Source organism: Prionailurus bengalensis, chromosome C2, assembly GCF_016509475.1.
Source record: "Prionailurus bengalensis isolate Pbe53 chromosome C2, Fcat_Pben_1.1_paternal_pri, whole genome shotgun sequence".
Lineage (NCBI taxonomy): Eukaryota > Metazoa > Chordata > Mammalia > Carnivora > Felidae > Prionailurus > Prionailurus bengalensis.
The window spans coordinates 83,540,279-83,563,997 of NC_057350.1; the positions used below are offsets into that span (position 1 = coordinate 83,540,279).

The 23,719-nt window shown below is 47.6% G+C and overlaps 2 protein-coding genes across 4 annotated transcripts in view; both read right to left on the minus strand.

Annotated features, from left to right (window-relative positions):
- Positions 1–3,687: 3,687 nt before the first annotated feature.
- Positions 3,688–12,952, minus strand: PSMD2 (proteasome 26S subunit ubiquitin receptor, non-ATPase 2). The gene is made up of 21 exons (XM_043594746.1): positions 12,722–12,952; positions 12,206–12,262; positions 11,688–11,852; positions 10,672–10,793; positions 10,284–10,508; positions 9,837–9,995; positions 9,536–9,680; positions 9,290–9,350; positions 8,637–8,783; positions 8,361–8,467; positions 8,034–8,161; positions 7,722–7,809; positions 6,780–6,942; positions 6,559–6,660; positions 6,000–6,145; positions 5,666–5,749; positions 5,268–5,436; positions 5,084–5,178; positions 4,740–4,866; positions 4,182–4,300; positions 3,688–4,029 (listed from the first exon to the last, which is right to left on the minus strand). Exons 1-21 carry the CDS (start codon positions 12,854–12,856, stop codon positions 3,847–3,849), a joined length of 2,727 nt encoding a protein of 908 aa, XP_043450681.1. The 5' UTR covers positions 12,857–12,952; the 3' UTR covers positions 3,688–3,846.
- Positions 12,953–18,500: 5,548 nt separating this feature from the next.
- The window catches only part of LOC122491665 (endothelin-converting enzyme 2), a 32,087-nt gene continuing 26,868 nt past the window's right edge, over positions 18,501–23,719 (minus strand). For all 3 annotated transcript variants that reach the window (XM_043594755.1, XM_043594753.1, XM_043594752.1), the window contains 9 exons: positions 23,219–23,329; positions 22,000–22,098; positions 21,820–21,897; positions 21,206–21,309; positions 20,896–21,006; positions 20,703–20,770; positions 20,350–20,540; positions 20,138–20,233; positions 18,501–19,419 (listed from right to left, as the gene is read on the minus strand). In XM_043594755.1, coding sequence (XP_043450690.1) covers positions 19,243–19,419; positions 20,138–20,233; positions 20,350–20,540; positions 20,703–20,770; positions 20,896–21,006; positions 21,206–21,309; positions 21,820–21,897; positions 22,000–22,098; positions 23,219–23,329 — 1,035 coding nt within the window. In that variant the 3' untranslated portion in view covers positions 18,501–19,242. The remainder of the gene's footprint in view (positions 19,420–20,137; positions 20,234–20,349; positions 20,541–20,702; positions 20,771–20,895; positions 21,007–21,205; positions 21,310–21,819; positions 21,898–21,999; positions 22,099–23,218; positions 23,330–23,719) is intronic.

Consider the following 23,719-nt stretch of genomic DNA (forward strand, 5'->3'; position numbering starts at 1 on the left):
ATTATTCTTCCCATTGTATATGAGGAACTGAAGCTCCAAAGCAGCAAAGTAGACAGACACATGGCAGAGGAACTATAGTGAGAGTGAATATGTAGATCTATTGTTCTCTGACTCGATCATGTATGACCCCTTCCTCTACTCTTCTCATTTCTCTTCCTCCCTAAGCCAACTAATAAATAAAATTCAATTACTACCTACATGCCAATCTGTTTCTAACTCAGAAACCTCTCTCTCGAACTCCAGTTAGAATAAGGTACCACCTAAAAGACATCTCCACCTAATCATCCCACAGGTATCTCAAATTGTGTATGCCCAGATAGGAACTTATCATCTCTCCTTATGCAACAGAGTCCTCCACCTCAACCCCATACATGTTGGTGCCTGTGTATTTTTATTTTTTAAGATTTTTTTTTGAGTTTACTGTTTTTAATTTTTTTTAATGTTTATTTATTTTTGACAGAAAGAGAGAGTGCAAGCAGGGGAGGGGCAGAGAGAGAGGGAGACACAGAATCTGAAGCAGGCTCCAGGCTCTGAGCTATCAGCACAAAGCCTGACGCAGGGCTCAAACCCACGAACAGCGAGATCATGATCTGAGCCGAAGTCGGATGCTTAACCAAGACACCCAGGCATCCCAACTTTATTTTTGAGAGAAAGAGACAAAGAGCATGGGGGGGGGGGGGGGAGGGGGACAGAGGATCCAAAGCAGGCTCTGTGATGACAGCAGAGAGCCCAATGCAGGGCTCAAACTCACAAACCATGAGATCATGACCTGAGCCGAAGTTGGAAGCTTAACTGACTGAGCCACCCAAGTGCCCCTGTGTTCTTTACCCATGAATAGCACCCAAGCTGAAAATCTGGGATTAATACTCCATTCCTTCCCATCCACATACTACCTTAATCAGACACCAGGTCCTCTTGGTACTTGGATCAAATTCAAGTCCTATTGACTATCTTTAAAAAAATCTTTCTCCTGCCCTTCCCCATTTCTAATGCCCTAGTTCAGGCATTTATTTCCTTTGCCTGGTCTCCCAGCCTTCATGGTGAGCTTTCTCACCCAGATAACTGATGATGTCACTTCCCTGCTCTCTTTCAGTGGTCTCTATTGAGAGATACTGTCAACTTCTTAACACAACAAAGCTCTTCCAAACCCGATCTGAGCTTGGGTCTCTTTACTGTATCTCCTACCACACTTTTCCTGGCCCTGTACACTTAACCAAAGCAAACTATCCATGGTTTCTGAAAATAAATAGCTTTTCCGCCTTCCTCCTTTCCCTACTCCCTTAGTTATATTCTACCCTCTTTTTGTCTGGACAAACTCCTCTTCCTCTAGGTCCCATTTACTGCAAAATTCTCCCCTGACTTACCTAGGCATTAAGGCTCCACATTAAGGATCCCAGGGTAGCTTCTTCACACTCCAGTATGGCATTGGTAACAATATATCACCTTTGTTTTCTTTTCCATTAAATAAGCTTTTTGAGGATAGGGTTTGGCTTTTTTCCCTCATGTTTGTATCCCCACAAACTAAAATAATGTCCAATGCAGAATAAAAGGCCCCATTGATATTTGTTGCTGAATGAATGACTGAAAGCGAAAGGTTAAGAGTCATTATGAAAATTTTACCCTAAAGCACAATCACTGATTTGCCAAAGAACTATCCTTTTATTTAGAGTGTTTTGCAGTTTACAAATCATTTTTTAAGTAGACTCCACACCCAACATGGGGTTCAGACTCACAACCCTGAGGTAAAGAGTTGCATGCTCCACTGAGCCAGCCAGGCACCCCTAAAAATCACTTTCTAATTTATCTTTATATCACTACCATTGCATATCAGAGAAAGCAATTACCATATTCCCATTTTACAGATAACAGAGGCTCACCAGACATGCTGATTTGCCCAGTACTACAGAAAATTCCATTAAAGGGGTATGACAGGTAGGTCTACTGACTCCCAGGTCCAGTACTTTAACTTTTAGTACAGGTTTTATACAGGCTGCCAAATAGGAACAGAAAGAAGATAATAGAGACACTAATCCAAAGTTGCTACTCTCTAGCTACTCAAAACCTTGGACTACGATAGCGTCCACAAGTTTCCAAGGCTACAGAGACAGATTTGGAGTCAAACAAATTTAGATTCCCATCCTCGCTCCACCACTTACTATGTGATCTTGGATAAATTGGGTGAATCTCTTTCCAAACTTTACATCCCTCACCAAAACACGGAGATAATTCCTACCCCTTAGAGCTTTGTGAGGTATCTGAGGTATATAGAACGATTATTCTTTCAACATTTATAGACCTATTAAGTGCCAGGCACTGCTTGTAAACTAAACCTACAGAAAGTGTTGGTTAGCTAGCTATGATTATCTGGCAGGGCCATATGTTCTTCTGCACTGCATCCACAGGGGTCCGAGCCCCGATTGGCAGCATAGCTATATTCATACCAACCCCACAAAGATCAAAAGTGATTACATCCCAGGAAGGAGGCCACTCCTTTATCCCACTGCTACACTAAGAGGAAAGTCAGGGTCAAGCTTTCTTACATCCAGTTTCTGCAAAGATAGCCCAGTAGATGTGAACATGACTAAACCTCTCCAATAGAAGCCTTCCAAGAGGCACAGAGGATCACAGGAGATAAAAATGTCCCTGGCTGTTCAGTCACAGACATGCAGCTCTTTGTCTGTGCCTGGGAGCTATACACCTCAAGGTCACCAGACAGGAGACAGACGGTTGCTCAGATCAAGGCTCATGTAGCCTCTCTGGAGGGCATCGCTTCAGAAGATCAAGTCGTACTTCTGGCAGGCATGCCCCTAGAGGATGAGGCTACCCTAGATCAGTGTGGACTGAAGGCTCTGACCACCCTGGAAGTAGCTGGCCACATGCTTGGAGGTAAAGTCCATGGTCTCCTGGCCCATGTTGGGAAAGTAAGACAGCAGACTTCCAAAGTGGTCAAACAGGAGAAAAAGAAGACAAGCCGAGCCAAGCAGTGGATGCAGTACAACCAGAGCTTAGTCAATATTGTGCCCCCCTTTGGCAAGAAGGGCCCAATGCCAAGACTTAAATCCATTGTAATCCTGGCTTTCCCCAATAAAGCCACACAGTCCAGTCAAAAAAGAAAAAATGTGTATATACATATACATACATATATATATATATATATATATATATATATATATATATATACATACATATATCTTTCATTTAGCAGCAGAGAAGTTAGAAAGTAAGGCCGACTCTGCTGTTTCTTAGAACAGGGATTCTTCACCCAAAGTCAGTGAATGATGGGCTTGAGGTGGATGTGCATTGGCAGGGTGGGAGTGGGGGTGGGGATGGGATACACAGCCCCTCAGAAAGTTATTTGTAACAGTTTGTATCAAAATATTATTTGTAACAGTATTAAAATGTATTAAATGTATTAAATGTATTAAATTTTGGTATTAAAATCTTCCTAGAAGGACAATCCATTGCACTTATCAGCTTCTTAGGGGTCCATGTCCCTAAAGATGAATCACTATTTTAGGATGATTAAGAAAGAGGGGAAAAAGGCATGGAGTTTAATTTGTTCCATTCAGGGCAGCTTCCCTGCTAGCCTCCGCTCAGAGTTGCTATAAACAATGCCTTTTCACATCCACTCCCCACCCCAGTCTGGCCTCTGGCCACAACACCCCAGAAAACAGACATAGAGAGACCTCAGGGATAAAGGTCTTTATTCAACAAAGTTATCTCACTCAGTAACAAAATAACAGGAGGTACCAATTCCCCCAAAGGTCTAGAGCAGTGCACACGCCTGACAACAGGAAGCATGGCCCGCTGGCCTATCAGTAGCAGCTCAGAGTCCCTGGTAGCTACTTAGAGGTCATAGTTGGGGTTCTTCCGAAGGATAACAAAACCTTCCAGAATGGGGGTGACAGGAAGAAATTCCTCAGTGGCCAATTCTGCCCGCTCCCCGTGGGCCAACAATACTGGGGTTGTGTGTGTCTGGAACCCTGTGATAGTCTTAGGCTTGCCAGCCTGGCCCACCACATCCACTGCCTGTAGGGTGAGAAAATTGAAATGGGGGTGTAGCAGATGGGAGTGTGCAGATGGGAGTGCAGTAACAACCCAGTGCCCATACCAGTTTCAGAGAAACAGGTACGTGTGCGTTCCCCAAGTTCTAGAGCCCTCCCGTCTGTTCAACCCCTCACCTGGCCCACACGGACAGACACCGGCAGTGGCCGCAGCTCCTCATCGAATGTAACCAGCATTCGGGGCTGCATGGCAGCCACCAGCCCATACAATACATAATGTGATTTGCCTAGGATGACTGAGGGAAGAACACGGGACAAACAGTTAGAGGCATCAAGGCAGGCCTGGCCTGAACCCTGGGACTCCACTCCAGCCCTGACTCTCTAATCCCTCAGTCGTTCATCTGAACCAACACTCCTCCCCTCATATACCCCTACTACAAACCAGAGATGCCCCCACCTTACTCTACCACAGCCTTCAGACTTGATCATCAATTTCCCCCAGTCACTTTGGAGCAGAAACTGGGATCAGCTCTTCATCCTTGAAAACAATCTCTTTGAGCCAGATCAAAACTGTGGGAGATGAGCTCCATAAGGCCCATCACAGGCCCAAAGAACATTGGGACCCAGAATGGTACAGAGCTAATTTGGAGTCTTGCTCCTAAATTATAAGGTGGCTCTGGTAAGGGTGGAGACAGGGTCATGTGCCACTGTATGAGACTCTTGACAGGAACTCACTGTTACGGACATCCAGGAAAGAGACAAGCACAGTAAGCAGCCCCGCCACTGCCACTTGACTCATAAGCTGCCGGTCACTGTGGTAGGGACAGAGGGTGAGTGTGCCCTTCCCTAAATGTGTCAGGCCCTGGGGGGGAAAAAAAACAACAACAACAGAGAGAGAAGTGAAGGTCACATCTGAGGAGACATCACCTAACCTGGCCATATAGAAAGACCCCAACTCATTCATACACTCCCTCCTGGCTGAACTCAAAGTCCCCTGAGGTCATTCACTACATGTCCCCCTTCCATCACCACGGATACCTCCCTTGGCACACTTTAAGGAAAACAGTTCTATTCTTTACCTGTGCCAAGCGCACCATAAAGAGGTTGTTGGGGTCCTTGGCATGATACTGGGCTAACTGGCGCAGCATTGCAGCCAGACGGGCATTATTGGTACCTGGAAATGTTAACCATTACAGAGTTGAAAAATGGGCCTCAAGCATTCCCTCAAGCTACTTCTTTTTCTGACCTTTTTCTGATACTCACCACTGCCCACCATGCCCATGGCAAAAATGGAGTTGTAGGAAACTTCTGGGTCAGCATCATGGGAGAATTTGCTTAGGGTATCCAGGATGTTGAGTCGTGGATTTGAAACAGAGATTAGAGCCAGTGCTAAAGGCACAGCCCGTCGGAGTGTTGGCTCCCCGTATCTCAGCTGGTGATAAAAGAGAGTAACAAGAGCATCACAGAAAGCAGTACAAACTCAGTTATAGGAAGAGACTTGATAGGTAATAGAGGCCTTTATCAAATATTACAGAAAGGGCATAGCAAAAAGACTATTTCTCAACCAGGAGAAAGGAGAAAACCCATCAGGAAAGTCTCCTCTGGGGAACTCCCAGCACCAAAACCAGTAGATATTCCCATCTCCTCCATGTGATACTCACCAGGTGGCCGAAGGTTCGTAATGCCATCTCTGCTCCAATCTCCTCCCCCATAGCAATAAGGGCAATCCCCAGCACAGCCACTCCCTGCAGTCGAAGAGGCACCAGAATCCAGTAAGCTCAGGGAACAAAAAGCTCACCCTTGACTCAAGTCCCATGTAAGAAAAAAAAACTGTCCTGTGGGGGCACACCCTGACCCTTATGTACAGAACCCTGCTTAATGCCTGTCTCAATACACAGCGCCACCCACAGGGTGTGTAAAACAAACCCAAACCCAGCTCCTCTGCACAGGTATCTTTTCTCAGAGCCTGACTCAGTGCCCAGTTGCGCACAGAACCTGATGTGCTCCCATGTCGGCAGGGGCTTCCTTCTTGTCCTTGTCCTTCTTTTCCTTCTTGTCCTTGTCTTCCTCTTTTTCCTTGGAGTCAAAGTGTTCACTACAAATGTGGAGCAGCTGCTGCACCTTCAGTACATTCCCAGAGCCTGCAGCATGGTGGTAAGGGTGAGAAAGAGTAGAAAGGAGAAGGCACCAAAGAAAAGTTTATTCCAGTAATAGAAGTTAAGAATCCAAAAGCAAACCAGAGAAAGAGGGCACCTGGGTGGCTCAGTCAGTTAAGCCTCTGACTCTTGATTTGGGCTCATGTCATGATCTTACGGTTGTGACTGAGCGCTACATGGGGATCAGTGCTAACAGCATGGAGCTTGCCTGGGATTCTCCCTCTCCCTCTCTCTCTGCTGCTCCCCTATGCACATGCGCATATTCCCTCTCTCTCAGGATAAATAAACTTAAAAATAAACAAATAAATAAATAAAGGACTACTGAGAAAGGAAAAAAAGTCTGAAAAAAGGTCCAAGAGAGAAGTAAGGAGTCACTGGAGAGGCACAAAGACACAGACCTGCATAGGCACACACATCCACTAATGTGTTGGCAAAACTGCGGAATGGCTCTGACACAACCTCCAGCGCGGCCAGGATTGCCTCGATGGCCTCACCCTTCCCTACAGGACAAATTCAAGGAGTCAAGAGGACACTTCCTTCCATCCAGCACAGCCTAACACATAAGACCTCTGCTGTATCCAGTTACTGTCAGCCTTTGCCCAGAGAGATATCCCCTCACCCAAGTGGTTGAGGCCCAGTCCAAGAGGAAGCCAACGGGCATAGGTGTCCTTGAGCTCAGTCTCTGATTTCTCCATGATGGTCTGAAGGATAGTGGAAGTAACATCTCCATTGCAGGATCCCACTGCTATCATTCCACAGGCTAGAGCTGTCACACCTGCCACCTAGAAATAGGAGAATCAGTATTATATACGTAAGTTATTAAAGTAGCTGTATACCTACCTCGATTCAAGATAGCCAATTCCTTCAGGCCACTGTAACCACACTAGGTAGTGATCCCTTTCTGATGGCATGTCAAAATAACAAGAGCAACCATTCACTGAATGTTTATGATTTATCAGCCACGTCAACTGCTCTGTACGCTATTAACATTTAATTCTCATAACCCCATGAAACAGGTCCTACTACTGTTATTCTTTCATTGATGAAGAAAATGTAACCTAAAGAGACTCGGTAACATGTCCAAGATCACACTGCTTGTAAGCAGAGGCAGCAAGATTTGAACTGAGGTCTTTCTGACTAAAGCTATGCTTTTAGCCACCATATTAAATTTATCTATTACTGATATGACTCTCCACAACTAAGAAAACTTAAGGTTGGCCAATGACTAAAACAACGAATGAGAATCAGCCACCCCAAGCTGGATTAAGCTACTCCCCACTCTAGCCGAGTACTTCCTCATGGACCTCAAGGGCTGGAACTCAATACCAAAATGTTACCTCTTTAACCTCAACACCACCTAGGTGGAACCACCAGTTCCAAGAGATTTCATTGAAGTGACACATATCACCCCCATACACACGTATGTGTGCGTGCACACTCACACACACACACACACACACACACACACACACACACACACAGTTTTCATTACTTATCACAGAGTGGTAGGACACAGAGCACCTTCCCTACCTCCCCTAAAAGTCCAACAGCCTCTCCTCACCTCCATACTAGACTTGGAATCTCCCATCACAGGGAGTAGCAGTGTTAGCACATCTTCACGATTGGAGCCAGCGTAAGCCAAGCCTAGCCTGCAAAAGCAAGGGAAAGGCAGTCCCCGACACACAACCAAGGATAGGACAAAGAAGGAACAAAAAGAGGACTGGTCATTTATTCATCATTTCAACAGTCACCAAGAGCCAAATACTCAACAGATATGGTGGTAGTCTTGGCAAAACAAAGATGAAAAGGACCCAGTTCCTGTCTTCACAAAGCTTACAGGCTAAGTACTACCAGAAGAAGCAAGAAGCCTTACCCAAAAATGGAACCAAGTCTCATAGTGTTGCTGTTGTGGAGAACATAGTCTGAGAGCAGTGCTAGTGCGGGGTCACATTCATTCCGGACTCCAGAGTTCACAATGCCACAGGCCAGAAGGGCTCCTGACTGCAAAATGCAAATAGATTCTTCACTCAGGCTACTGTACCTTCCTCACCACAAAGGATACAACATGGACTTCATTGTAGCTTCCACCTTAACTGGAGTTGAAAACAGAGAGATCTTACCAGTGAAAGGGAGGCCTTGAGGCCCTAGAACATGGTAGGAGAATGTCCCCATTATCAGGCTATGCCCAGACCAGACCAACCTTGATGTAGTCCTCAGAGGAGTACAAGTACTTGTCAATCTGCGTGAGGCCACCATCCACATCCCACAGCAGAATCATGCCAAGGGATGCAGCTGCACTCAACATTCCTACACCAAGGAAAAAAATCTATCAATCTCAAAATGATCCTACCCTAAGAAAATTGTTACAAAGAGCTCTCTAAAAAACTGCGCTGGGGACCCATCACATTAACACATGAAACTAGGACAAAAGAAGCGACCAAAGCAAAACAAAGATAAAGTAGGCATAAAGTTATACCATGGTCTTTGTTCTTGTAAAGCCATTTGTTGCCATCATCAGTCAGCAGCTTGTCCTGACCAAAGGCTGCATTCACAAAGCCATTCACAAAAGAAGAGGCCAGGTTCATGCGGGCAGAGTCCACTTGAGAGCCACTGCCCCCAAATCCTGCACAGGAGGGAAATGAAAGGAAAGGCAGAAAGGTTTAGAGTAGCACAATAAAGGAACACAGCATGGTGGCTGGTCTCTGGCTCTGAACCGGCCCCTTAGAATCCTCTGTCTATGCCCCCAACAGTGACCTGGAGAAAAGGTTACGTAGGAACTCTTAGCTCTAAGGGATAAATACATTGGACCAAGCCACCACTCCAAATACGAGGTTCATAATTAAGAATCCTCCAGTCCTGGGGTGCCTGGGTGACTCAGTTAACCAGTTAAGCATCTGACTCTTGGTTTCGGCTCAAGTCATGATTTCACAGTTCATGAGTTTGAGCCCCACATCAGGCTCTGTGCTGATAGCATGGAGCCTGCTTGGGATTCTGTCTCCCTCTCTCTCTGCCCCTCCCTTGCTTGCTCTTTCTGTAAGAAAGAAAAAAAAAAAGAAAAGAAAAAAGAAAGAAGCATTTAAAAATAATAATAATTCTCCAGTCCTCACACACATGGAGATGGCTACTCACTGTTGTTTTCTAGATGGGTTTTATAGATGTCATCAGGCACCTTGGGCTCCATAATATCCAGCTGAAGAGAAGTCAGAGGGTCACAACTGTTCCCCCACTACTCCCCCAGCTGTCCCCTTCTGCTTTCCCACTGAATAGCAATTCTAACCAATGAGAATCTAGTTAAAGTTATAGTCAGGGAGGTGAAATGACGAGTAGAACCACAACCAAAAAAAAGCCTTGATGGAAAACGGCAAAGGGTCTCACCTCCCGAGCTAATGCCAAGAAGTTGCTGTTGAGCTGCACGTTGGACATGATCTCTGTCAGGTCCTCATACTCCTCCACGTCTTCACTAAGCTCCAGAAACACCCCATGACGGCCAAGCATGAATGCCATCTGCTTCTGTACTACCCTGTGGGAGAGAGCCATCATATCAGCTCAGCCCTAGTCCACTAAGGGGACTGAAAAGCCCCTCCAGCCTTAACCAGAAACTACAGGTCCCAGCTCTTCATACAAATGCCCCATCCATGAGCTCATGTCTTCCTTTGCCAACTTCCTCTCTACATACACGTCCTTGCAGGAGGTGAAGATATCTTCTACCAGCTCCATGTCATTGAGCATCAATGCCAATCTCAGAGCTTCAGGAAAGCGACTGAACTTTCGGAACACACCCAAAGCACAGCGCAGTAGTGCAGAATTCTCAGGCTCGGGCACATAATTCACACAGCTACAGAGATAGAAATAACAAAGGAGTCAGGAAGTTCTGGAACATTCATTTACCCCATTTAATTCACTTATCCAAAATAAATACTAAATGCCTACTGTATCCCAGGCATTATGCTACATGCTAGACTACTAAAGAGACATAAGTCTCTGTCCTCAAGAAGCTCACAGACATCAACAAATCAACAGCAGCCCGATGCTAAAGATGCTCTGAGAGAACAGAGAAATCACAACTGAGAGAGAAATACTGGGGAGGGTAGGCCTACTACCCATCCCTACCATGTTCACTTACCTGGTAAGATAGAGGCAGACCTTGGCATATGCATTCTCATCAATGTCCTTCTCCAGCATGTCTACCTGCTCAATTTCCATGAGCAGGTCACAGGCCTCGTGCTCCGCGTTGTGGGCCATGTTGTAGGGGACGATCTCCTTCACCAGGGTCAGCAGTGGCTCCCGCTGTGTCTTTTCCGCATCATCTAGTTCCTGCCACTCCTTAGCCACTTCCCCTGCGAGATGCCTATGGATAGGCCCAGACCATTAAGGGGGCACAACTTCACAGGAAGCATTTCTATGGTTCAAGGAATTCAGTATTTGGGAAACGCAATACACAGGTACTCCAAGACAGAACTCAGAATTGTGTCTCAAAACGCTTTTAGATTCTCAAGAAAGAAAGGTCTTACCTCACATACTCATGACCCCATGATGCCAATTCCTCTTGGGAGCCCACCAGCCGATACTTGAGACACTCACGTTCCCCACTCATGGTCATAGCCAGAACAGAGATGATGTCAGCAGCAAAACGCTACAAAGAAACCAGTGCTTTAAAGTCAAGTCCAGGGTGAGGGTAGTGGGACATTATGGAGTCAAGGCTAAGGTCACTATCTCTCCAATTAAGTTGTAACTCTTCACCAATCTCTGTATTAGAAATTTACATACTTTATATCTAAGCTAAGGCTCAAGATAAGCCTAAGGTTAGTGTTGCTATCTCCCTTTTAAACCAACATGGCTGAAGAATGATAACAAGGAGAGAATGGAAAAAGATGGAGGCTCTAAAGTTTATTCTAGCTGCAATAATGAACTATTAAAAGGTTTTAAGAAGAAAAGATTTTCACAATCTAGAAAGACCATTGTGGCTGCTATACGAAAGAAAAACTGTATAAGTCACGAACAAAAGGAAGGCAGCCAGTTAGACGGCTGCAGTTGTCTAGGTGAGAACTGAAGATTTCCTGGATTAGGCCCACCATTAGACAGAGAAGTGACTCAACGAGGGGTTTATTTTAGAAATAAAACAAGTGAATGCACATGGGATATGAAGGAAACAGAAAGATCAAAGTTAAATATAAGTTAAAAATAGATCATGAGGGGTGCCTCTCAGTCAGTAGAGCATGTGACTCTTGATCTCAGAGTTGTGAGTTTGAGACCCACCCTGGGCACAGAGAGTACTCTAAAGAAAAACAACAGATCATGAAAAAGAAATCCCAAGATCCACCATAAATGACAGAAAACAGTGTATTCTGAGAAGGCAATCCTCCTGTTAGCTTTTATCCCAGTAAAAAACATACTGGCATGATCAACTGTGTTCAACTAGCTCAGATCTCAGGTCCGTTAGGCTTCCTGTGACTCACCATGAGCCCCATGGTCTAGATGAAAAGGAATTCCTAAGCTAGACCTCCACCAGCTTCTGAAACCGTTTTACCTTATTCTCCCCAGGGGGCATGTTCTCATAGATTTCCTTCAGTTTGCCATAGTGTGGACGCAGAAATTTGAGAGGCTTGGGCACTGAAGTCATGGAAGTTGTAGAAGATCGGATTTGCCTCCGCAGTTCCTCGAGGGCTGGTCGGTACAAAGATGTGTCCTTCTCCTGCTCAGGAGATGTTAGGGCTCAGACAAGAAGAAGCCACATCTCTCAAGTCAAACACAGGTGTTTACCAACTCCCCTAGGAAAGTGACTGTCTTATTCATCTGTGATTCCCCAACTCCCTGCTCACTGCCTGGTACAAAAACAAATGATCCCAGTTGAGAGTTTGTAGTAAGCTACACAATCTTCCAAATATCCTTTGTAATTCTCCTCTCTCACAACATCACCATAACGCTAACCCTAAACAGTCCATCTTTCCCTATACCTCACATAGAAATTGTTGCCCCAAAATGGAATGAAGCAACATGCAGCAAAGATCCAAATATGTACCCACTCGTGTCAACATCATGACTCACCCCCAGTCGTTCCACGAGCATCTCCAGTTCATCCTGAAGTTGTTTGTCCTCCTCAGACTGAAGGGTTGGGGGAAGAAGTTCATCAAGAGAAGGAATCCCAAACACATCCTCCTCCCATTCACCCTGGGGCAGGTAGAGAGTGAACCTGCCTCCTTAGGAGGGACCAGGTGGACACGAAAAGAGAGGAGGAATGGCACTCTGGCTGGAAGGCAGGAAAGAAGGCAACCTGGCTTCTGGGCCAGGCTGCGTGAATGTAGTACTAAAATATAGGGGTGACATGACCTCCCCGGGCCCATCTCACAAGTCGGTGGTGAGTACTGGTGACGTCGGCGAAGGCGACACAGCGCAGAATGGAGGATGAGGGGCAGAGAGGCTGAGCGCCAGGAGTCCCGAGGGTCGCCCCATCCGCCCTCTCCCAGACGCTGCGGGGCCGTTGGGAGTCGGGCCCAAGGCCTGCGGAGCCGCCGTGACTCAGCCCCGCGGCCTCCTCCGCCTGCTCCCAGGGCTGCGCCTCACCAGCTCCTGCTCTTTGTCCTTGTCGCCAGCATCCCGCCGCTCCTTGCCGCCCGGCTTCTCGTCCGCGATGCCCGGTGCCGTCGCCGGAGGCTGCTGGGGCTGCAGCGGAGCCTTATCCCGGCCACCCTCCTCCATCTCCACAGCCACTACCGGCCTGCTGCGCGCGCACCGCTCGCACCGCCCCGTTTCCCATACGGCCTTGCGCGGGTGGCCCACAGAGCTCCTCCTCCTGAGCCAGCAGGCGACCGGAAACGCCGCTACAACCCACTCACCCCCGCGGCGTGGGAGTCCCAGCCCTCGGACCCCGCCCACGGAAGTCGCCCGAAAACTACAATTTCCAGCCCCCAGCGCGTCTTAGGCGCGGCCTGGGTTTGGACCGGGAGTTTCCTGAATGCCACGCGACCGCGGTCTTCGATCCGGGCCAGCTAGCTGTGGTAGGAGCTGAACAAGTTGAGAGCCGACGAGACCGTTCATAGGTCTCCTCATAGCGGTGTGCATAGTACACACAGTGACACCCCAGTTGGCTCCGTAGTGGGACAGACGGACCAGATTCTTCAAATCCCGCACTGTGTGAAATCTGTAATCTATATCTACTGCCTCCCCACACACCCACACCATGGCGGAATATTAACCTCATAACATTCTCCCCCCGGTTGAAGGAGAGTGCTCTAATATTACCTTAAGAATACGATAAATCTTAAATCCACCTGTGGAGCCATTTCGAGTAGAAGTCAATAAATATAGCCCTATACTCCAATGCTAAATTCTGGAACTAAAACCAGATCAAGACAAGGTCTTTGCGCAAACTTCAGTCAGTCTTTTGGTCTTCCTCTCTCTGTTACGATTTGGAAGGCGTGCGAAGGTCACTGTTTATGTCAGGAGTGGTTTTGAATGATACATGACGTTCTCACAGCCTTTTGAATTTGGTAAGGTTATGTCCATTTTACAGAAGAAATCATATAGTAAGTAGTAGAATCAGGATTTGAACCTTGATCATTCAGTCTTCCAAGCTGGTAATTATTTCAAGCAAACCTCCATGTTTCTTCTTGGACCACGTGTATGCATCTAGAAGGTGAAAGAAGAGGAAGCCCCCTTCATCTGGTGGGAACACTTACCATTTGGCCTGGGGTCTTTATTCTGGGTTCTGGGGCATTAAAGAATGCAGAAAATGTTTGTTTAAAAAAAAAAAAAACATCTAGCACAGTGTGGCTAGCTCTGAAAGAATGTTGGCTGAATATTTGTATAGATATAAATGTAAAGATCTGAAGCCTATTTTAAAACCTATTGCTTTCTTCACTCAGTGGTTGGATTCTGGGGATGACCTTCCATTTCCATCACCAATGACTAGCTCTGGTCTGCTGAACGAAGTTGGGCAGTCCATAGCTGTTCTGCCTAGTCTATCTGTGGCTTCAAGATGTCCATACGTTGTCATGCTTTCTTCAGTCATTTGTAGATGTATTTCTCCTAAATCTCTCCTTTTTCCATGACTTCCTTCTATCAGATCTCAGATTTTGTCTTTTATACCAGTCACATCCCAACCAGTACCTTAGAGGAGATGGGGTGATACACACAAAGCACAGGCCATTAATGGCTAGTGCCTCCAGATGAAAAGTAAATGGATGTTTATTGTACTATGTTTCAACTTTTTTATAGGTTTGAAATGTTTCAAAATAAAAAGTTGCAGGGGGCAGGGGGAAGGGGGTAAGAGAACATAAGCTTTAGAGAGCAACAGACCTGGTATTTAAAACCACATTCTGCCCTTCACTAGCTGTGATACTTAGGCAAGCTCTCTAACCTCTCTCAGACAGGTTTCTGTCTCCATGAAATGTGGGTAATAAAGTATCTCCCTTGTAAGCTGTGTGTTGAAAATGAAATAAGACAATGTATATAAAGTGCCTAGCTGGGTGCCTGGCAACTGGAAAGGAGCCAATTGTCATTTTCCAACTACCTCAAATCTTCAAGACTGAAATAAACATGGTTGTCCCCTGCTCCCCACTTCCAACTACACAAGTCCCCAATCCTCTCTAGCCAAATATAAATGTCTGCCAATTATTTCCAAGGCCCCGTGATAATATTGATGTCCTGCCTCAAACTTCTTTTCCATCAAATTGCCCTCTTAGAAACACTCCTTCCTATCATTTGGCCGAACTCCCAGCCTTGTGGCCACATTGCTCTCTAATTAAGGGCATCCCATCACCTGTCCCTTCCTACCACCTTCCTGCAAACTGCATCCATAAGCCACCCATGCTACTACCCCCAAACTCATGGCTTGAGCTATAGAGCTACACATCTTGTGTATGGTTCCACTCCTTTGAAAACCATTCAACCCAAAGCATGATTTACATAACACCAGAAGTGCTCCTGGCAGGACACTGCATTGCACTGTATCCACTGGGTTGCTACATTCTTTGTGTGATATTTCTCAAATAGATTGCATTGTGGCCCTTCTGACTTTTAATTCCCAGGACTGACAGTGGATGTTACAGCCTCCTCTTTTCATAAGCACTGTTACAACTTCCCTTCTCTGGACTCTCACCTTTCATCATGCGCCTTTCACCTGATCATCCTAAACCTTTCACCATTTCTGAACATGCCCTGCCCCTTCAAGATGATTGGCCTTTTCACATGGCTATTCTTTCTGTATAGAATGCCCTTCACTGTTTTTCAGCTAGCAATTCTCCCATCCTCTGTACTCCAGCTCAATGTTACATAAGAAGCTTTTCCTGTTCTATTCTTCAAGTTTTTCATTTCTTGCCCCCCACCATGCTTGATACATATCTCTCTTTCTCTAGATTTTGAGCTGTTAGAAGACAAGAACTGCTTCTTATTCATCTTTTAGCCCCTAGCACCAACCTAATGCCTGGCTTGTGGTAAGCCTTGACAAATATTTATTGAATGAATGAATTCATTTTGCATTCAGCTTCAGGTCATCTTTATGTAAAATAATGGCCCATTAGGAGTCTCTTTGGAGCTCAGAGCTGGGCATCAAGAAACTGTTTGGCGGGGCGCCTGGGTGGCTCAGTCGGTTAAGCGTCCAACTTCGGCTCAGATCATGATCTCACGGTTCATGGGTTCAAGCCCCATGTTGGGCTCTGTGCTGACAGCTCAGAGCCTGGAGCCTGCTTCAGATTCTGTGTCTCCATCTCTCTCTGCCCTGCTCTCTCTCTCTCTCTCTCTCTCTCAAAGAATAAACATTTAAAAAAAATTTTTTTAATTGTTTGGATTCTCCATTTGTGAATCATGATAGGCCCGCTGAAACTGCTTATTTTATCAGGGACTCTCTTCCAACCTAAAATTTTCAGAATGCTACCAAGTGTGAAATCATATTGCTTGGCATATGTTGCCTTATCGGGCATGAGAATTAGTCAGACTTCTCAACGGGACAGTGTAGGGGATGGCCTAGCACCTTACCAACAACTGTTCTCATGTGTCCACCTGGGAGCAGTATACTTTATTTCCCCTTCCGCCTTAACACATCAGAGCATATCACAGATGCATATTCATCAATTTGTCAGGGCCACTAAGGGTGAAGATTACATCTGTTACCTGATGTTCACCTTGCCTTGCCTCTGGAACCAAGCACCTGCAGAGTGTTCAACAAACAGGTGCTACCTGGCTTAATTTCAACTCAACATGTGTTTAGGTTCCCTACAGCTGCCTGGTTGTCTCATATGCCTGGCCCAGGGTAGCTAGATGGCATGGAAATGCACCTGCTGGTGATGGTCTGACACAGAAGTGCAGTGACATTGACCAGAAGACAGATGTTTACACATGAGTCTAAACTCAGTCACGACCTAGAAGACTAAATGGTGGTGATTAAGAGCATCTGAGCTCCGAGTCTGACTTTAATGCAATCTGTCTTATCTGACGTTGGAAATTACCTAATTTTTTCCTTAGTTTCTCCACTTGTAAAATAGAGACAATTACAGAACCTTCTTATAAGTTGTTGTGGGAATTTAATGAGATGATTTTAAAGTACTTAGAACCAGCTTAGCAAAATAGGGACTTAGTAAATGAAAGCTGACCTTTGGCCTTTTTGCACATGTGGAGCTTCACTGCCACAGTGGCCCACTAGTCAGCATCCTAAACTGGCCTCTGAAATCAGATGTAAAGGGAAGAGCTGCCAACCCTCTCTCCTCACCCATTATGATCTCTGACATTATAGATCTCATTCTCTGTGCAACACCCAAACTTCACATGTTACTTCCTAATATTTCTGAATATTTGCTAAGCCCATGAATTCGCTGCTTAAAACACTAATACTGAACTGGTCCCCACAGATCATCTCATCCAACCCACTTGTTTTACAGACTGCTAAGGAAACTGAGCCCTGAAGCAGGCATGAGCCATGCCTAGTGTCACACAGCTAAGAAGTGGCAGAGCTGGAACCAGAACCAGGTCTCCAGGCATGATGGCCCTCTTCTCTCCAATACACTTTGCTGTCTCTCCCAGAGTCCTGCTTTCAGAGGCTCAGCCACGTTTTCCCTTGGTCTTAGAGATCCCGAGGCCACCGTCTTCCTTTCTGAGCAGGCAGCACCTCCAAGTAACATGACAGGGGCCCACATACAGCTCTCTATGGGGACAGGACACAGACTGTGGGGCACATGTGCCAATACCCAGGGATCAGGGCCTCAGCAGTAATCACTGCCAGAGCTTCACTTACCCTTCCACACTCAACAGACACACCTCTGTTTAGACTTTGGAGAGCACTGAGTTTTAAAGGCAACTCTGATGATTCTTTCCACTGTCTTGCTCTGGTTCTCATTTTTCAGACAAAGAAACTGGGGCTCGTGGAGGTCAGAGGGAACAAGCTCAAGCTCCTACAACTTTCCAAGCTTCAATTTCAATCCAGGCCTCTTTAACGGTAGTGAAGTACTGAGGGTTAGATCTGTAAAATGGAAACTGGAGCACTTATAAAATATGGTTGCTATGGGGATCAGATGAGCTCATGAAGGTGAAACCACCAGTAGAACAACCATCCTTCCTGAGGGAAGGAACCATCTTATTCATCTTTGCGTCGCCCATGCCTGGCACACCGTGGGTAATAAATGTGCTTTAAAAAAAAATAATAAACCCATGAATGCATAAATTAATAAATGAATGAATAAAAAATGAGGCACTTAGCAGAGGTGCCTGGAACACAAGAGGTATTCAATAAATGCTCCTTTTCCCCTCCCTTGCTCAGGAGGGTGGCAGCCAGACCCACGGTCTCTGCCTAACTCTTGGTAGGCCTTGATGGGGGTGTGTGGTGGGTAAGTGACTCTCAGGAGTACTGAGGCTATGGAGAAATGCATGTCTTCTCGGCCATAAGCAGAGACAGTGTTCTGAGCTCCAGGGAATGGCATGCTGCCTTGGCCAGGGCTTTCCTCCACTGTAGGGTAAGGGCCACCCATCTTCCAAGCTGACCTTGGCTCAGTAGTTACCCAGACTCAGTGTTAGGCCTGGCTGCATGCACCAGTGGAGGGCAGTGGCAAATCCTTCCAGTGATGAAGATATGACCACCAGAGAAAGTACTCCACCCGGCCAAACTCAACTTCATTCCATTCTTTCATCCTGACTCTCTTTCTCTGTCTTCTTGGGGCTTCATATTTCCATCCCCTGTGTCTGGCGACTGAGTAAATGAGTGTCTAGAAGCGTGCCTGGCATATAGAAGGTGCTTGATAAATGTTGGTGGAATGAGTAAATGAATAAATGAAAACAGGACTGAAGGAAGAGACAGGCTGACTGATGTCTGTCTATTTATTTGCACAGGGTCCTACAGGGCCAAGACCCCTCCCTCCCCACCCTCTCCCCTGTAAAAATAAACTCTATCTTTCTCTCTCCCTGTTCTATCTGCTTTTCTGCTTGGGCCAGGGAAGATAGTCATCCCCTAAGACTTGTGCCCCAAGACACAGGAACCAGCATCCCCTATACATACACACCACACATACGTCCCCTGAGCCCAGGGAAACCAGGATGCAGCAGGAGGGCTTGTAAAGGCCCTCAGGCTTCCACTAAGAGCTGAGTACAGTTGGTCTGTCAATGAGGGTTGGCAGGAGTATTGGGAGCAGCAGCATGAGGAACATGGGGTGGGGGACAGCCCCTGAGGGGGAGCTGAAAGGAGCTGAATCCACTCCCAAGTGGACACTGAGTGAGCCTCTGGGAGAAGCATGGGAGGCACAGCACCCCAGACCCTGTGTGGTCAGAGTACAGCAGGCACAGCAGGTCCCAAGGCCACCAAGTCAAGTGATCTTAGGACCAGAAGAGGCAGACTCCTTCCTGCGGGAACTGGTGCCCCCCACCCAGGCCTCTTCCAGGCAGGGTGACATGGAAGGATGTCACAGTGAATGGTGGGGGCTCCGCTGGAGGCAGGGGTACCCCCAAAGCAGAGGCACAATGTGGTGTTTGAGGGAGGACCGGGACTCACGTCACCTGTGGTGAGGAGCTGGCATTTGACCTCTCTAAACCTGGAGCGAACATCCTTGCCCGGCGAGCTGCCCCAGGCCCTGGCAACAGCCAGCCAATTCTCCCCAGTCCCACATCTACCACACCTCACACAGCTGCCCTGGGTTCATGGGAGAGCCGACAGGGCAGCCGAAGTGCCACAGGAAGTCACGGGAGTTGGAGAGAGTACCCAGCACGCGGAAGCGGGCAGGGCTGTGGGGGTCGGTCACCAGCCCCTCGTGAGAGCTCTCGGGTGTGCGGACTGAGCACCACACCTGCAGGCCAGGACAGACACGGGGACATATGGTGTCTAGTGCGGGCAGGGCCACAGACTTGGCTGCAGCCGAGCCATCCCGGGGACGCAAACCGCCACTACCCCCAGCCTCTCTGCTCAAGAGGTCTCCAGCCCACACCCAGGATCTCAGCTATAACCCCTTGCTATCAGCACCAAAGGAAGGAAGCACGCCCTCCCTCCCAAACTCCTTGAAGGCCTTTCAGAGGTGCCCTGGACAGTGGGTTGCCCAGATTGGATGCATCCGAGGGGAAGAAGCATGGCCCCCAGAGGCTGCCTGCCGGAGTGCAAAGTACCTTCAGGAGACCCTGAGCAAGGAGACTTGCTCTGCCATTTCCTTTATTCCTGGGTAGCCCTGGATGAGCCACTTTGTCCCCAAGCTTCAGCTGCCTCCTCCACAGCCACCTCACAGGAACATGGCAGGGATCAATCCTGCTCCCTACCTGCCGCCCCTCAAGCAGGACAGCCTCGCCCTTTGAGATCTGCAAAAGCCTGAAGAGTTCTCCTTCCTCAGGCCTCTCTGCATGCTTTCACAAGCCCCAGCTGAGAAGCTCTGGGCACCAGGCCTTCCCAGACCACCTTCCATACCCCAACTTCAGCCCTATTTCCCAGTCCCTTTCCTGCATGCCCCAGACTTCTAATGACATGCCCAGGAGGGAGCGGGAGAGGGGCAGGCCCCAGGCCTCCTAGGAGGGCAATACCTGGGCAAATCCCACAAAGAAGAGCTGGTGATTGGTGAGCCCCACAGCCGGCAACTGCTGCTCCTCCCCGTGCTTTCTCAGCCACGCTTTGTAAGCCTGGGGTCAGGCACAGGACGGGCAAGGCCATCAGGGTAGCCCACCACCTCCACCCGCTGCCCATGTCCCCCAGGGTGGGTGAGCCTCGGCCACCAGAGGCCCACGAGGCCACTCACGTTATAGGCAGCCTTAAGTCCCCCGTTGTCAGCGATGTTCTCCCCCAGCGTCTGGCGGCCGTTGAGCCTCTCCCCATTGACCTGGTACTGGCTGTACTGCTCCTCCATGCAGGCCGTGTGATTCCGGAAGGCTGCCAGTGACTCATTCTGCCACCAGGGCCGCAGGTTCCCTTCCTTGTCATATTCGCGCCCTGAGAAGAACTAACCTTTGCACCACACCAAGACCAGAGCAGCCTTCCACCAGCCCTAGTCCACAGACTCCAGGGTCCGTGTGGCCTGCTCCCAATATCCCAAGGCCTCGCAAGAACCACCAGGAATTCTAGGCTGGAGGGGGCAACTCTGTGGGCCTCTACCTTGGTCATCAAAGGCATGTGTCAACTCATGGCCCATCACCACGCCGATGCCACCAAAGTTCAGGGCCCTGGTAGGTGAGGAATGCTGCATGAGGACATGGTAGGGGAACTTCTGGATCCCACCTCCAGCCCTGCGCTCAGCTCGTCCGCAGGCCCAAGCCACAGGACCCAGCCCCTCCTGCCTCAGACACACTTGGGGTGGTTCCGGGTGTAGAAGGGGGCCTGCAGGATGCCAGCGGGGAAGACGATCTCATTCTTGGTTGGAAGGTAGTAGGCATTCACCGTCTGGGGCGTCATGCTCCACCTGGGAGAGCAAAAGGGAGAGGCTGAGGCTCCTGACTCTCCTGATGCCCCTCCCAGCCCAGCAGCCTTGACCTATCTCCTGCAAAGACCTTGCGCCTCTGGTTGAAATGTCTTGCCACCCCCTTCCCCAGCCATGGAAATCTCCCCTAGCTCTCCTGCTGCCCCAAGCGTCTACAGCCCCCCCCCCCCCCCATTCTCACTGGTCCCGGCTGGGAGGCTTGCGGAGCTGGTCAGCCATCACCTTAGCAGAGAAATTGTACAAATTCAACATGTTCTGGAAAAAGGAATCTTCAGAGACTTCATACTGTGGGAGTGGTGAGAAGCAGAAAGCAAGCAAGACAACATGTTGGAAAAGATAATAGTCCCAGTTTGGCTACTAATTAGCACCTCTCTAAGCCTCTGTTTCCTCAACTGCAAAGTAAGAGCAAAATATTTAAGAAATAAGAATCACCAATATTTACATACTACCTCCTTCTATTCTCACAACAACGCTATGAGGTAGGTACTACTAGGATCCCCATATTACAAATGAAGACACTGAGGCCCAGAGAAGTTACATAACTTGTTCAAGGTTACCCAGTTAGGTAGAAGTAGAAACAGGATTTGTGAACACTGCATTCCACCCATCCCTGGCCTGTGGCCTGGCACAGAGCCAGCATTTGAACAATGTCAGTTGCCCATACTTGCCTCTGAAAGGAACCAAAAACCACCTCCTTCCCTCCCAGTGTTTGAGCCCCAATTACTGAGCCAAGAATAGAGCCCCCATCCCCGCTCCCCTAGATGAAATTCAGCACTAGTGAGCAGAAGTACTCACCCCGTCATAAACATCATCCAGCTCTTTGGGCTCCAGGATGAAGTCCGGGAAACCAATCATATCATAGATGGCATCTGCCTGAAGAGACTAGGTTAGGGTTTCCCTCCCCAGTCTCCCTCCAAAAAACTGTGTCCTCCATCCCCACCTGAAGATGGCGCCCCAACCCTTGCTACGGCTCACTTTCTCCTTGGCTGCCCGGCGGGTTTTCTCATCCATCCAAACCAGCTGCCCCAGGGCCTCCTCGAAGGCACTCCGGATCTCGCTGATCATCCCCTCAGCCTGCGAGGGAGCAGGCACAAGTCGGCTTCCACTCACACTGATGCGTTCTTTCTCCCTGTCCACCCTAGTGTCCCATCCCTGTCCTTCCAGGGGAGTGCCCAGACTCTCGAAATAAGGCTGAGCATCTTGGGAAGATGAAAAGGAAACACTATTTGTGAAGGTGCTGAGATGGTGGGTGGCTCTTTTTCTCATTGATCAAGAATTTTAACTGACAATAAGTTAACTGAAGAAATATAATTTAATACAGTACATTGATTTTTATCTGAAAATGAAAGAAAGGCATTAAGAGCAGAAAATTTGGGAAATTAGGGGCATCCAGGTGGCTCAGTTGGTTAAGTGGCCAACCCTTGATCTTGGCTCAGGTCATGATCTCATGGTTCGTGGGATCGAGCCCTGCATCTGGCTCTGTGCTGACAGCATGGAGCCCACTTGGGATTCTCTCTCTCCCTCTCTCACTACCCCTCCCTACATGTGTGTACGTTCTCTAAATAAATAAAGAAAACTTAAAAAAGAAAAAGAAAAAAGAAAATTTGGGAAATTGAGAAAAGTTGAAGAAGAATATAGACCACTTATAACACCATCACTCAGAGATAAGCCCTCTTAACATTTTGATTATATACTTTGAGTGTCTTTCCCTGCCCAGGTATACATATATAACACAGAATTATATTGTGTAACATACATATATTTTGTAAGCTACTTCTTTTCACTTAACACTATATCATGAGCTTTAAGGCTGCCTCACAACCCACTCTAACCACAATCTTTCTTCCAGTCCCCTATGATTAGACATTTAAGTTGTTTTCATTTTCACCTATTATAAACCACCCTGCAATAAACAGTCTTGTAGATAATACTTTAAGCACATTCATTATCATCTCCCAATAAATAATAAGTATTATTTTTCTAACTGGAGAGGCAGCATAAACTCATTGCAGAACATTTGGAAATACAGAGAACTTTAAAGGACAAAAAGAACCCCTCAATCCCACCACCAAAATACTGTCCATTTATTGATGAATTTCCTGTCAGTTTTTCACCCCCTCTATGTACACACATGAACAAACAGTGAATTTTAACTAAAACAAGGGGTATTATTGGAAGGACCTTGAAGACTCACAATTTCCTTGCTTTGCCGGTCAAATGTGGCCTTCACAAAGAGGGAGCCCAAAGCGAAGCCAAGTGCGTCATCCGTGTTGGAGATACAGGTCTGCCACCTTGGCGTGCAGGACTGTAAGGGACAAAGAGCCAGGCCTTCCAGAGATGGCTATGCTCTCCGTCTGGGCTGCTCTCCTCTCTGTCTCTGGGGCCAGCCCTCTCAGCTCTGAACAATGAAAGCCTGGGTTTGGGGAGCTGCCGTCTCTCCCTCAGACTCCGAGGAAAATAAAGGGCAGAATGGAAAAACGTGCCAACCCCAGCAGCAAAACTGCAGGAGGAACATGTGTGCTGCCTACTCCATGCTCAGTACTCTCCTCCTCTTAAGTTTCTAAGAGGCCCACTGGGGTCCAGAAGTTTCTTTGCTCATATCGCAGCCTTATATCTAGTCAGTCCCTCATGCAAGAAACCTGCAAAAGTCACCAGACTCCTCCATCCCCCACCCCTACATTCAATCCATCACCAA